At 41.8% G+C, this 15,432-nt stretch overlaps 1 protein-coding gene across 14 annotated transcripts in view; it reads right to left on the reverse strand.

Moving 5' to 3' along the window:
- The window catches only part of STIL (STIL centriolar assembly protein), a 65,698-nt gene extending 63,257 nt beyond the window's left edge, over positions 1-2,441 (reverse strand). For 4 of the 14 annotated variants that reach the window (XM_040470153.1, XM_040470161.1, XM_040470152.1 and 1 more), the window contains exon 1: positions 633-1,940. In XM_040470153.1, coding sequence (XP_040326087.1) covers positions 633-749 — 117 coding nt within the window. In that variant the 5' untranslated portion in view covers positions 750-1,940. The other 10 variants (XM_040470149.1, XM_040470155.1, XM_040470151.1 and 7 more) reach the window with 10 other exon arrangements.
- Between the last annotated feature and the right edge of the window lie 12,991 nt (positions 2,442-15,432).

Raw genomic sequence — 15,432 nt, forward strand, 5'->3', positions numbered from 1 at the left:
CATCTATAGAATAGTAAGATAAAATGCTCATGGATTCTGAACATTTTCATACTTTATAGTCATTTTGCCTATAAATTAATATTAACATTTATTCTAGGCAGCAATACCTACCAATGTATCTATTCATTAAGGAAAGCACAGATTCTGGGTTGCCTGGGTGGCTCAGTCAGTTAAGTGCCCAACTTCAGCTCAGGTCATGATCTCAAGGTCTGTGAGTTCGAGCCCTGCATCAGGCTCTCTGCTGTCAGTGCAGAGCCTGCTTCAGATCCTCTGTCCCCTCAGCACCCCCCCACCCCGCCCCTTGCCCACTCACATTCTCTCAATGATACATAAACATTATAAAAAAATAAAGAAAAGCACAGATTCTTAAAAAAAAAAAAGAAGAAAAAAGAATGAAAGAAAAGCACAGATTCTGTTCACAAGATCCTCATAACCATTTAGTAAGCTAGGTATAGTAGGGCAGGCAATACTTAATACATGAAATTTTGACCAAAAGTGTCATAATATTCAGAAAACCACAAAACAGGACACAGGAACAACTTGAACTAGATATTTACTGGATCTGTAATGAGGTTAACAAATGTTAAATCTCATGGAGATGGAAGACAAATATTACATCCCCACAAACTGACTTGTTCCCGTGAAAAATCAGTGGTCTTTGTTTGGCTGCACATGCCCTCTCTGGGTACTTCTTTTCCACTGCCATTGCTTCCACACCCACCTGTACATAGCAAACTTTCAGCTTCCATCTCTCTTCTAAGTTTCAAAACCGTATTTCTAATTGCCCGCTGGGTATCTTCATTTAAATATTATCAAAGCAAAATACAGGGCTAGTCCTTTCTTTACAGTTCAGTATTTCCTATACTCTTTTATTCGGTCTTAGAGTTCTTTAGGCTCTGTACATTTCACTTCAATTTTAGCAAGAAGGAATCGTCTGAAGCAAGATAAAAGAGGAGAGTTATAAATGCAGGTGCAGAAGAGATTTTTCAGACAAAGCCAGAGGCTGAAATTATTTACTATAATAAAATCTTATTCAAAGTGCTCTTGTAAGGTTGATAAAAAGTCTCTCTTGGAGACATCTGGACTTCATGTGTCTTCTATAGAATGAAGGCTTTAAACTTGAAAGCCCTTCTATACCACTTGGTTGTTACGGATAACAGTATTCAGATTGATAACTAACTGTAGGAAATATATAAAGTGCCATCTTTTTTCAATGAACAAGAATCTTAAACTTGTCTCTTCTTCCTTTATGTATTAGGATAAAAAAATAATGTTGACCTATTTCTCATATTAAAACAATACATGAGTTTATTTTTACAGTATCACGTAAGCAGTGAAAGCTAGTGAAACTGAAACCACACAACACCTATACCTAGCAAAATATATTCCCCCTCGGATAATGGCATGCATCACGGTTTATCAAAATGGAAACCCTGAAGTCATCCTTACCTCTTCTTCCTCCCTCTTTCCCATATAAATTCTGTCTTTCCATCTCTACCACCGTAGTTCCTGACTACATCAACTCTCACCAGATTTACTGAAAAGTCCCCACAGTGCTCCTAGAAGGGTATTTATTCATATCTGACCAAATTACTGCCCCTGCTTTAAAAGCTGATGGCTCTTGTTTAAATACAGAACAAAACACCTCCACGATCTGGCCCCACTCTATTATTCCAACCTTATCCCTCATCCACTCATCCTACATTCCAATCAAATTGAACTACTTACAATCCCCCGAGTTTGGGTGTCTTTTGCACAGGCTGTCCCTTTAACTTTAAACGTCTTGGTAAATCCCCCTCATCCTTCACAATCCAAATCGAATGTCACTTCCTCTGGAAAACCATCTCCTAAACACCGCCTGTGTTCACACATATAGCATTTTCACACTTTATTGTTCACACATTACTCCCAGTAGACCGCGAACTGCAAACACTAACTGATCCCTTACCAAGAAGCCATCTGAATTAGATGTGAGAAACACAGGAACGAACATGCAGGGCTTCAGTCCACAAATTTTCATAGTAAAAACACCTTTAAATGGCACGTTATCGACTGCAAACCTCTTTCACATACCTAAGGACAAACGATTCATAGGAAATTCACGGTCCGCTTAGTTTATTTCTTCCACTAGTTCCCCTTCACGTCATCAGCCCCAGGCTCCAGGAGCACGGAGAAGCCACCACAAGGCCCTGAATGTAGCCCACCGTCCTTCTCCGTGCTCCGCTGCCGCCCTTCGGGAGAATCCGCGACACAACGCCCCACTCACCGCCACCGCCGCCCAGCGGGGTCTGTTTGTTGGGCCCGAACAGAGGTCGGCTCCAAGGAGCGCCGCTGCAGCTTCCGCCCCGCCTCTAGGACGTTGGGGTCGCGGGAACCAAGGCGGCAAACACAAGCTCGGTAAACCGAAGTCCGCGCCGCGCCTACAGACTGGTCAGAAACCCAACCCTTCAGGGACAGGGGCGGGGCTAGAGGCAACGCGCACGGTCGCCGAGGCGTGCTAGTACGCTAACCAATCAGCTCTCTGCGCCGTTCGGGTGCTTGACCAATCCCAAGCCTCACTGGAGAAATAGGGGCGCCATCGGCTCTCCATGATCAGGATCCGGAGGATTTAAACACTTCATTTTGGTCAACGGTTAAGTTCCGGGCAGGGGGACATTGCGCAGGCGCAATGAAGAACTTAACCCGATGTAGTGAGGGTGGCAGAGGAAGCCGGAAGTGCTTGTTGTGCTGATTGTTTGTGGGAGGTTAGAAGCGAATCAAACCGTTTGCTTGAAGGAACAAAAGAGAGGAGTTAGATTTCTTTTAGTTTCTTTCCTCTTTTTTTTTTTTTAATGTTTATTTTATTTGGAGAGAGCGTGCTTGCGAGTGGGGGAGGAGGGTAAAGAGACAGGGAGAGAGAGTCCCGAGCAGGCTCTGCACTGTTAGCACGGAGCCCGGGCTCCATCTCCTGAATCGTGAGATCGTGACCTGAGCCGAAGTCAAGAGTCAGATGTTCAAATGACTGAGCCACCTAGGCGCCCCTCTAGTTTCTTTCCTAAGAAGAATCCTCTCTGAATAACAACAAAAATTTTCTTTTAAATGTCTTACCGTTGAGGGGCTCCTGGATGGCTCAGTTGATTGAGTGTCCAATTCTTGATTTCGGCTCAGGTCATGATCTCAGATACTGAGGTGGAACCCCTTGTCAGGCTCTGCCCTGAGTGTGGAGCCTGCTTAAGGTTCTCTCCCTCCCTCTCCCTCTGTTTCTCGCTCAAACATGTGCCTGTGCCTATCGTCACCCCTCGCCCCCCCCCCCCCGCCAATAAATAAATTCCTTGCTATTGAGGAAAAAAAGTAACGTGACTTAAATTTATAAACCATTTATATTTAGTGTCTACAACTAATGTTGGTAATTGGGCCTTTTCTGTCATTTTTCATATGGTTGTCCTGCAACAACCGAAGTAGGTATTAGTATCCCTATTCAACAAAGGAAGAAATGTAAAAGATGACACAGCTAATTAGTGCAGAGTCAGGATTCCAAATGCCACTTAACTTTCTTCTACATTCCATTTCTGTTAGTTTCCTGAGCAATATGGGAGCGTCAAAGTCGAGATGTGTTTGTAAGCTGTATTGTTCTGAAGGAGCTCACCCTTTTGAGGGAGTGAAGACACTCTCCTGAAAAATGTATCACACTAGCCAAGAAATAGATGCTATATAGAATGTCATTCTCTGCTTTCCTGGAAAAATTCCTAGAATCTAAGGCATACATTTTAAGAGAAACGATGGCGAGTTCCTCAGTGTGAGAGTAGGAAGAGCCAGTGATGCGTGTCTGACAAAGTGTTGGCAAACCCAATAGGGAACTTTGGAGCAAAGATTGTCCATTAGAGGAGACCCACATTAGGCATAAATGGCTAGAATCCTTGCTGCGTTCAGTCATTGCCTGGGCCTTCCCAGAGAAAGCAAGCACCAAGGCAGATTCAGAAGGGCACAGCAAGAGGCTGATAGCTAAGTGTATACTCTGCATGTGATTGGCATGCTCTTTCTGGAGAGAAATCCAAGTGACACGCCTTGATGGCTGTCATGAGTTATGTTAAGTGCAAAGTCCCTGGGGTGGGATCTTCCTGGCATCTTTCAAGGAAGGCCAAGTAGGCTAGTATGTCCTTAGCAAAGTGACTGAGGAGAAGAATATTAAGGGTTGAAGGGGGAGACGATGTTGGTAAACCACACAGGGCCTTAGAGGCCATGATAAGGATTTGGCTGCACTTTTGAGTTAGATAGGAAGCCTCTGGAGTATTTTGTTTTATTTTTTAAAGTTTATTTATTTTGAGAAAGAAAAGGGGGAGGGGCAGAGAGAGGGCAAGAGAGAATCCCAAGCAGGCTCAGCAGTGTCAGCACAGAACCTGACGCAGGGCTCGATCCCATGAACCATGAGATCATGACCTGAGCCTAGATCAAGAGTTGGGCACTTAACTGACTGAACCACCCAGGTACCCCTACTGGAATATTTTAGAAAGGGGGCTGACATGATCTGATTTTAGGTTTTGGAAGGACTACTGTGGTTGCTACTTTGAGAATAAACTGTAGGGAGCAAGGGGAAGCAAGGAGACCAGTTAGAAAGCTGTTGGAACGACCAAGGGGAGACAATGATGGTGGCTTGAACCAGAATGGTAGCATTGGCGGTGGTGAGAGGTTGTTGGATTCTGGATATGGTTTGAAGGTAAAATCAACAGGATTTGATTACAGATTGAATTTAGGATGTAAAAGAAAGGGACTTTGTGTGGGGCCCTCATGATCTATGGTTTTCTTTAGAACTACTTTAAGATATCTGAAAGAGAAATGTAAGATGAGCTGCTATGAATCAGACAAAAAGGAAAGGATGAGTGTAACACATAATTCCCTACTCCTTAGGTGTGTGCTTGGCATAGTGAAATCCTTCCAAAGTGTACAGTATAGAAAGGATGGAAGGAAAGAGTAACTTTACAGTGGAAAAACAACCAAAGCTACTTCAGCCAGGTGATTAACGCCATCATTTACCGTCATACGTCATGTTGATAGTATGTCCACTGGATACGCTGTGTTGAAAACAGCTCTTTACCTTTGTGGTCCTCCTTTCAGTAACCTATGGACCCAGTCGTATTCTGAGAAAAACACTGGACAAATTCTTTTTTTTTTTTTTTTTTAATTTTTTTTCAACATTTTATTTATATTTGGGACAGAGAGAGACAGAGCATGAACGGGGGAGGGGCAGAGAGAGAGGGAGACACAGAATCGGAAACAGGCTCCAGGCTCTGAGCCATCAGCCCAGAGCCTGACGCGGGGCTCGAACTCCCGGACCGCGAGATCGTGACCTGGCTGAAGTCGGACGCTTAACCGACTGCGCCACCCAGGCGCCCCAACACTGGAAAAATTCTAATAGTGGGGAATCCTATAAAATACCTGACTTGTACTTTTCAAAACCATCAAGGTTGTCAAAAATAGGGAAAGTCTGAGAAACCAGCCAAGAGGAGCCTAAAGAGATATGACAACTAAATGTAATGTAGTCTCATGGATGGAATCGTGGAACAGAAAAATGACACTAAGTTAAAAACTATGAAAATCTGGATGAAATGTGGACTTTAATTCATAATAATGTACCAATATTGATTAATTAATTGTAACAAATGTACCATACTAAATATAAGATGTTAATAATAAGGGGAAACTGTGTGTGGCATATATGAGAACTCTGTACTATATTCTTAATTTTTCTGTAAATCTAAAACTGTTCTAGGAAATAAAGTCTACTAAAAAGAAAAAAGGAAGGGACACCTGGGTGGCTCAGTCGGTTAAGCATCTGACTCTTGATCTTGGCTCAGGTCATGATCTTGCAGTTTGTGAGTTTGAGCCCCACATCGGGCTCTGCGCTGACAGTGCAGGACCTGCTTGGGATTCTCTCTCTCCCCCTCTCTCTGCCCCTCCCCTGCTCTCTCTCTCTCAAAATAAAGAAATAAACTTTAAAAAAAATTAAGAGAAAAATATAAAAGGAAGGGCAATAGGAGAGTTGAAGCATATGCTAATTTTTTGAGCAACAACAATAAAATAAAAAGTATTTTTTGCTTAATAACTCAAATACTAATAAAACTTCAATTAAAAATTTTATTACCACTGGATTTTTAAGCAGGATATACATTTAATGATATACATAAAGTAGATATTTTTCAAATTAAATGATGAGAAAAGTAATTATTTATTTTAGGATTGGAATGACTCAGCCTTATATTTAGGACAGCTTAGAGGTGCCTGCCTAAAGGACCTACTGCCCCAGATATTAAAAAAAATTTGAATTTTGTTATAACGTAATAAGCACTGGCTTTGGGGATCTGGCCTCAATTCTGCCATTTAATCTCTCTAAGATTGACTTTCCTCATTTGCACATTGTACATCATCATAAAAAAGAGTTAATGAGTGTGAAAGTTAATGAAAGTTAATTAAAAGAATACCCATATATTATTATTTGTCCAGTTATATTCACCACGGACAGTGTTAATAAATGAGCAACACATTCATAGAGATTAAGGGAATTGATTTGTATTCGTAAATTAGAGAATTACAAATTTGTAATTGTAAATTAGAGAATAAGCTTAGGGAAATAAAATCTACAAATGCCATTCCAAGGATCTACTATGCAATGGCATAGGGAATTGGAAGGATATGACAAACATAGAACAAGGAAGGCACAATTCTATTTTTGTTAATGTTTATTTATTTTTGAGAGAGAATGAGAGAGAGAGAGCAAGCAGCGGATGGGCAGAGAGAGAGGGAGACAGAGGATCCAAAGCTGGCTCTATCCTGACAATGGAGAGCCCGACATGGGGCTTGAACTCATGAATCATGAGATGATGACCCGAGCCAAAGTTGGACGCTTAACCCGAGCCACCAAGGCCCCCCAAGGAAGGCACAATTCTAAAGGTGAGGTAATAAGAGGTAATTATCCAAAGCAAATATAAATCATTATTAGATTTCAGGCCAGTTTGAATAGACTGAATATATACTATGCTATTCTTTAATCCCAATTTTTATATATTTATGCCATTTCAAGACTGTATGGAATTGCTCTGGTTATAGGTCCCCACAGAGAAAAGCTACAGGCCATAATTTTCAAATTTGCAAGTGCTTTAATTTGCTTCACAGAGAATCATTTCTAGTATTTCATACTTTAAAAAAAAAATGTATGAGTTTGTTGACAATGCTAAAACAGGAAAAAAAATTGTAAAGGGCAAAGTTCATCCAAAATTCTACATCCTAACACATCAGTTGTTTTTACTTTACCTTATTCCCTTTCAGTCACTGTCCACATGACATAGTCTTTATGATTACATAAAGTGTAATCAACTGGGTACATATTCAGTGTCATAAACCCTGCCGTGCCTGCTAGAAGTCTGAGAGAATTAAAGAGCAATTGTTATCACCAGGAACAGGGAAGTTGGAATCAGTTATCAGTTCTGTTACTCAATTTCTCCAAACACCAATTTTCCCTTTCTCTATTTACACTTCTGAGCTAAGCTGGACTACTGCTCTTTAAAAATAACTATAGCTTTGCTTTTTTTTTTTTTTTTTTTTTTTTTAATGTGCAGCGTGGGGCCCAATGCCAGGCTTGTCTCATGATCTTAAGATCAAGACCCAAGTTGACTTATTTTACTTATTTTTTAAAAAATAGGGGCACCTGGGTGGCTCAGTCGGTTGAGTGTCTGACTTCAGCTCAGGTCATGATCACGTGGTCTGTGAGTTCAAGCCCCTCGTCAGGGCTCTGTGTTGACAGCTCAGAGCCTGGAGCCTGCTCTGGATTCTGTCTCCCCCTCTCGCTGCCCCTCCCCCGCTCATGCTCTGTTCTGTCTCTCAAAATGAATAAACGTTCATTTTTTTTTAATTTAAAAAATAAATAAAAATAATAAATAATCTTTGTGTGGGGCATCTGGGTGGCTCAGTTGATTGAGCGTCCACCTTTGGCTCAGGTTATGATCACACGGCTCATGAGTTCGAGTCCCATGTCATGCTCTGTGCTGACAGCTGGGAGCCTGGAGTCTGCTTTGGATTCTGTGTATCCCTCTTTCTCTGCCCCTACCCAATTCATGCACTGTCTTTCTCACTCAAATATAAATAAAACATTTAAAAATTTATAAAAAAATAATAATCTCTACACTCAACTTGGGGCTCGAACTAATGACCCCGAGATCAACAGTCACATGTTCTGCTGACTGAGCCAGCCAAGTGCACCTTATTTTACTTTTTTTTTTTTTTAACTTGGATTGCTTGGAATTAAGACAGAAATGATCAAACAACACACACAGTTAACTTCTCTAAAATTATTTGCTTAACTGAGTCAATGTAAAATCATCCTGATTTTGCAGGCAAGGAAACTATAGGTGTAATCACCCTACCTATAGTTTCAGAGTTAATCAGCAAAGACACTGTAGGACCTGCCAAGACAATCTCCCTTCACTGCTCAGCCTGCCATTTTACAGTATAGACCTGACTGAGCTCAGCTGACACACTCCTGAGAGGTTAGGCATATTGTTTGTTGTTAGGTTTGACACATCAGCTTTTTAAAGGCCATATTTCCTTTAACTAATGTTCTCAGAATCTTTGATAAAAAGGTCCTTTGAGACAGCATTACAGCAAGAACCATATCTGCAAAAAATGCAAATCTAAGTAACAGGAATCTTCATTTTAGAAACTCCATGAAGCATCGGGTTATGTAACACACTAAGCGTCTGCCAGGAAATAGATTACAATATAATAGGTGGCAATGAAGGCCTGAATGCAAAACATATGGCCTGTCATTCACCCTTCTATGCCTCCACGCACCAGGTCTTTGTTTCATCACCCAGCCTGATCCTACAAACCAGTTCCTACATATAGGCAAGAAAGGTGTTTTTGGAATTACAGGGAAGTAGCTGCCAAAGACCATCACAAGTAGAACTTGAGTGGCAGCAACCAAATTAGTCAAAATCTTCCAAGGACCTTGGAGTAGTACCCTTAAGAGAGTGAATCATATTGTAAAAAGAGCAGGTTGTCATGCTGCACAAAGAGTAATCAGACATGGTCTCTTCCTTTCAGGAGTTGTTTGTTTTTTTTTTAATGTTTATTTTTTTTGAGAGAGAGAGAGAGAGAGAGAGAGAGAGCATGAGTGGGGGAGGGACAGAGAGAGGGAACACAGAATCTGAAGCAGGCTCCAAGCTGCCAGCACAGAGCCTGATGTAGGGCTCGAACTCACAGACTGTGAGATCATGACCTGAGCCAAGGTCAGACGCTTAACTGACTGAGCCACCCAGGTGCCCCTCCTTCCAGGAGTTTTAAATCTAGTATGGAGATACACAATATACTACAACAGAAGTAAAGGAGGGAAGGAATAGGTGTGTATGGGTGCTGCTGGTGGTGGTGTGTGTAGAAGCACAAAAGGGGGGCACCCAACCCAGTCTTGGGAATTTGGAGAGCTTCCTGGAGGAAATAAAATCTGAGGGGAATCCTGAAAAATGAATGGTACGTACCAGCAAAGAGGCATAGTCAAGAATGGGAAAACGAAAGTGTGGGAATAGATTATTTCTCTCTAAAGGGCAATTATGATAAATAGGACAGATACATGGTGACAAGACTCTATTTCTTAAGATCCTATAGAATTCCCTAGAACATAGCCATACCCTGGAAATAGTAGGCATGCACTGAATATATGCCCAAAAGACCTAATGTACTTGATAAATAAACACATATGGGTTGGAGTTAGTTTTGAGGACACCTCTTATTATACATTTTTCTGAGATCAGTCTTCTCATCTGTAATGAGAACTAAGTTGGAAGGGATTTTATGAGTATGGAACTTTTTATCTTATAAAGGGGTTTCTACTGTATAGAAAGAATGCAGATTTTAAGCCATCCACATGGAGTTTGTATTTAACTTTGCTATCTACTTCTTACATGGTCTTGAACAAACTACTTCCACTTCCTGGCTGTTTCTCCAGCTGCAAAATGACAGTGCTAATGTCATAGCATTGTGGTTGTTCTACAAGGCAAGGCTGATATGTAACCAACACACAACTGGTAAGACCATATTGGTGGTTAAAATAGTGCATTATTTTCATATTAGTTGGTATATAACTACTCCCCTGAGCACTTTGAGAGCCCTCCATCCTTCTCCTGGAACACCAAGGACCTCCCCATGATCCAGCAATTAGAGGGCTGATGCCTAGCAGAGCAATCTTGGCACAAAAATACCTACAGATATCCTGATTGTACTGATTATTAAAAGTTTGAATATCATCCAAAAAATAGGCAATGTAAGTCAAATGCCTCGTACTTAGTGGATATTCAATAGATATTCATCAAATTTATTTAATCTATGTGTTCAATCTATGTGTTTAGCTAGGAAATGACCCTCTACTGGGTGACATCCTTTTATTCAGTATATAATTACTAAGGCATATTTTCATTGAATATCTGGTTGTTTGCATGTAGGTGGAATTCATTCTTTTCTCTGCCACCTCCAAGGAGTGGGAACACTGATCTAAGGCTAAAAAAAAAAAAAAAAAAAAAAGATTTCTTTGGGGACAAATTAGGACCAAGGTGCTAAGAGTTAGACCTTTCACAGTGAACAACTAGAAGGGTTAAATGTTAAATTGTTAGAGTAGCAAGGTGTCTTTTATGAATCCTTGGCTTGGCTCCATGGGACTGCCTGGTGTGGTAACATCCATGTTTGGAAAAACTCCTCCATGTTTGTCCTCTTTCTACTCATAGCACTACTCACACTGAACACTCCAGGTCAACGATGTGGGGGGAAGGGGTAAAGGGAGAAGAGAGGGCGGGGTTCCCACACTAAGCATTTTACGTTGTGAGCCATTAAGTTTTGGGGTAGGTTTGTTATGTAGCAATAGATAACCAGAACAGGCCTAAAGTGCCAACAAATAAGAAATTGTTCTTCGGCCTAGGCTTGTTCTTCCTGAAAATAATTCCCTGGAAAACCCTTGGCAGAGATAGGTATATGGGTTTCACTTTTTTATTTATTTCCACACCAGTATTTTCCTTAGTTGCCTTGCATGGTTGGCACAAAGAACTGGGCAAGGTACAAGACAATAAGTACTCAATCTATGGTGGTTATAGTTCTCCAGGGCGACTTAGAAAAGTCACCACATCTTGCTATATATAGGTATTCAATGACATTTTGGACCCAAACTCCTGTGTGGATTCCTTATTCTGGTGGACTCTCTCTTGGAATCAAGAAAGGCTACTTTTTTGTCTATGGCCTAATGCCTTCACTAAAACCTTGTGAATAGCTTCCTAATCCCTTTCCCACAGACCCCATATCTTGAACATCTTTCAACTTTAATTGCCAGGAGAGATACAGAAAAGACACTTAAGAGAACACGCACCAAGGAAAAGAAGGCACATTTGCTTATAGTATGGCCCTTTTTGTACTCCTACTCTCAGTATTATGACCAAGTGTTCTTATTTTCAGCAGACTTATCTCCTAGCTCCTCTTCCCCAGGGGGTGGAGGGGCTCAAACAAACAAAAAAAGGAATATTGTGAAGGCATAGGAGTAAGCTATTAATCATAACGTTTCTTTAGCTGCGATAATCTGAGATATCCCATTCCCTCTTCCATGGTGGGAAGGAAAAGGTAGAAATGATGGCAAGGTGGGAATGCAAGCTGGTGCAGCCACTCTGGAAAACAGTATGGAGGTTCCTCAAAAAACTAAAAATAGAACTACCCTATGACCCAGCAATTGCACTACCAGGTATTTATCCAAGGGATACAGGTGTGCTGTTTCGAAGGACACATGCACCCAATGTTTATAGCAGCACTATCAACAATCGCCAAAGTATGGAAAGAGCCCAAACGTCCATCGATGGATGAATGGGTAAAGAAGATGTGGTATATATATATATATACAATGGAGTATTACTCGGCAATCAAAAAGAATGAAATCTTGGCATTTGCAACTACGTGGATGGAACTGGAGGGTATTATGCTAAGTGAAATTAGTCAGTCAGAAAAAGCCAAAAATCATATGACTTCACTCATATGAGGACTTTAAGAGACCAAACAGATGAACATAAGGGAAGGGAAACAAAAATAATATAAAAACAAGGAGGGGGACAAAACATAAGAGACTCTTAAATATGGAGAACAAACTGAGGGTTATGGGAGGGGGTGTGGGAGGAGGATGGGCTAAATGGGTAAGGGGCACTAAGGAATCTACTCCTGAAATCAGTGTTGCACTATATGCTAAATAATTTGGATGTAAATGTAAAAAATAATAATAATAAAATTAAAAATTAAAAAAAAAAAGAAATCATGGCAAAGAAGGAAGTAGGAACCAAAAGGAGATGGGATCAGAGAGCAAAAGAAAAAGAACAGGGTGGGGAGAAGGACAGAAAAACAGAAATAATTGGGGAGAATGGTAGGAAATTAGAAATGGGGAAAGAAGGGGAAGAGAGATAGGAATAAGTTTAAAAAAAAAAAGGTGAGAGAGGAGGGAGTGAACGTAGAATGAGATGGGGAAGAGGCTGGAAATACTGGGTGAGGGAAGAGGAAAGGAGCAGTAGAGAGGAAAGAGGCTGGGGGGCAGCCAAACAGAGGCTTCTTTCCCTCCTGTTTGCTATCATTTTCCAACCCTCTGGTCATTCTGTCTTCAACAACTTAGTTCCTCTTTCATAGTTTCTCTGTTTACTCTAATGCTAATTCATGCAGACTGCTTGGATGACAAATCTACCACTTTGGCCACCCAGTTCTAACCACAGGGCATGCTTTCTGCTTCAACCTTCCATTCTCATGGTCTCACCTTGTTTGGGCTCATCCTGGATTTCAACATCATCAAAAACTTACAATTTCCAAACCAAATATCAACTTGTCCAATTCCAAATATCCCACTCAGACCACCAGCATCTGTACTGTCAGTTCACTTGCTCAAGTACCCCGCTGCAGCCATTCTTCAACATCAGTGCTTCTAATGCCTTGGCCCCCTCCTCACTCTCCTCCACGTCCCCACTAGCAGTCCTAATATGCCATAATTGGCTTTCTATATGTTTTTGATTCCATATACATCATCACAAACATTCTCTTGAAAATACCATCTTGGTCCTCTCTCCCTCTGTTGTACTTGCTTGGCAAAAATCCAACCCTGGATGACCTCAAGAATCTGTCTTCTCTCTGCCTGCACCTGAACAAACACCTTCAATGATTTAAAATCCATGATCTCGGGGCGCCTGGGTGGCTCAGTCAGTTGAGTGCCTGACTCTCAGTTTCTGCTCAGGTCGTGATCTCATGGTTTGTGGGTTTCGAGCCCCGTGTCAGGCTCCGCACCAACAATGCGGAGCCTGCTTGGGATGCTCTCTCTTTCTCTCTGTCTCTTTTTTCAAAATAAATAAATAAACCAGGGCCTCTGGGTGGCTCAATCTCTTAAGCATCTGACTTCAGCTCAGGTCAGGATCTCACGGCTCGTGGGTTTGAGCCCTACATCAGGCTCTGTGCTGACAGCTCAGAGCCTGGAGCCTGCTTCAGATTCTGCATCTCCCTCTCACGCTGACCCTCCCCACTCATGCTCTGTGTGTGTGTCTCTCTCTCAAAAATAAATAAACTTAAAAAAATAATAAAATCCATGATCTCAAATACCAAGTGAGCTTTTAATATCACTCAGAAGTCATACTGATTGGTTTTCTTTAGAAAACCAACTTTTCCATTCTCAAAAAAGTGTCTATTTCATATCTTCTCTCCTCAAACATCCTACTTCAAAATCTTTACCTTCATCTAATGTTGCCTTTTCTTTACTGAGAAAATAAAATTTTCAGACAGGAACTCTTCCTACCTTCAAACTTTCCTGAAACTGTGCCCTTCTTGCAATTCCTATTGCCAATTTATGTGTTTGTTTCTTAAGATCTTCTAAGTCATCTAAGGCCCTCCATGTGCCCCTTGGAACCCATCTGATTTTTCTTCTCAAGGGGTTACCTCTCTCCCTTTCTATCAAACCATTCCCAGGAACTTAAATACAAGGTCTAGTATAGCATTGCCCAATAGAACCTTTTTTTCTTTTAAAGTTTATTTATTTTAATTTTTTAAAATGTTTATTTATTTTTGAGAGAGCCAGAGCACGAGCAGGGGAGGGGCAGAGGAAGAGGGAGACACAGAATCTGAAGCAGGTTCCAGATTGTGAGCTGTCAACACAGAGCCCGATATGGGGCTTGAACTCATGAACCATGAGATCATGACCTGAGCCAAAGTCGGATGCTTAACCAACTGAGCCCCCAGGCGTCCCTATTATATACTTAAATGTTTTATTTAATTTTTTGAGGGGGTGGCAAAGAGAGAGAGAGGTGACCGCAGTGAGTCCGGTGTGGGGCTCGAACTCACAAAATGTGAGATCATGAACTGAGCCGAAGTCTGAAGTCGGGCACTCAACCAACAGAGGCACCCACGTGCCTCTTATTTACTTTGGAGAGACAGAGGGGGGAGAGAGAGAGAGAGAGAGAGAGAGAGAGAGAGAGAACAAAGGAGGGCCGCGACAGCGAGAGAGAGAGAATCTCAAGCAGGCTCCACATTGTTGGCGCAGAGCCGGAAGAAGCGCTCCAACTCACCAACTGTGAGATCGTGACCTGAACTGAAATCAAGAGTCAGGCATTTGACAGACTGAGCCACCCAGGCACCCCTAGAACCTTTTGTAGTGGCTACATTCTGTATGTTCACTGTCCAATTCAATTGCCACTACCCCATGTGACCTTTGAGCACTTGAAATTTAGTGTGAACGAAAAACTGAATTTTGTTTTTAATATAATTAATTTAAATCGCCACGTGTGGTTCATTCCTTGGACGCCTTTTCTTCTCCCTTAAGGTTTTTCTCTCACGCAGGCAGGCGAGAACTGGAGTTACAATTAAAGGGCTTCCCACTGCAGTTAGAATGTAACCCCAACTCCTTTCCATAACCAAAGGGCCTGAACGACCTGCCTGGGCCTGACCCCCCCACTTTCCATCCTGTGCCTTATTCCTACAACTCAGGTCTCTCTGGCTTTTTCCAACACAAGCCATTTTAGGGTTTTTTTGCACATGTTCTTCTTGTGGGAACTATCCCAGTCTTTACCTGCTTTCGCTCTTTCCTATGCCCTATGTCTTGGCTTAAATGTTACCTGACTACCGCCTCCAAATTGTATCCATCCTTTGTTATTCTTCCGCTTTTTTCCTTCAAAGCCTGTATCGCTATTTCTTTCTCCCTTCTTTTCTGTCATCTATCTATTCTTCCCTTGGCTTGTTCAGGTCGGCTGCCTCCCCACTGCAACTTAAACTCCTCGCAAACAGACAATAGGTTTTCTCTGTCGTGTGTCGCGTCGCACACTCCAGCACAGGCCTGTCAGACAAGGCGCGCGATGGGGACCTGCGCACAGGACGAACTGCCTGCGGAGGGATGAATGAGCCGGCTGAGGGGCGGGGACTAGTAGG

The sequence above is a fragment of the Herpailurus yagouaroundi genome, unplaced genomic scaffold, assembly GCF_014898765.1.
Source record: "Herpailurus yagouaroundi ecotype Mexico unplaced genomic scaffold, PumYag 77, whole genome shotgun sequence".
Taxonomy (NCBI): Eukaryota; Metazoa; Chordata; class Mammalia; order Carnivora; family Felidae; genus Herpailurus; species Herpailurus yagouaroundi.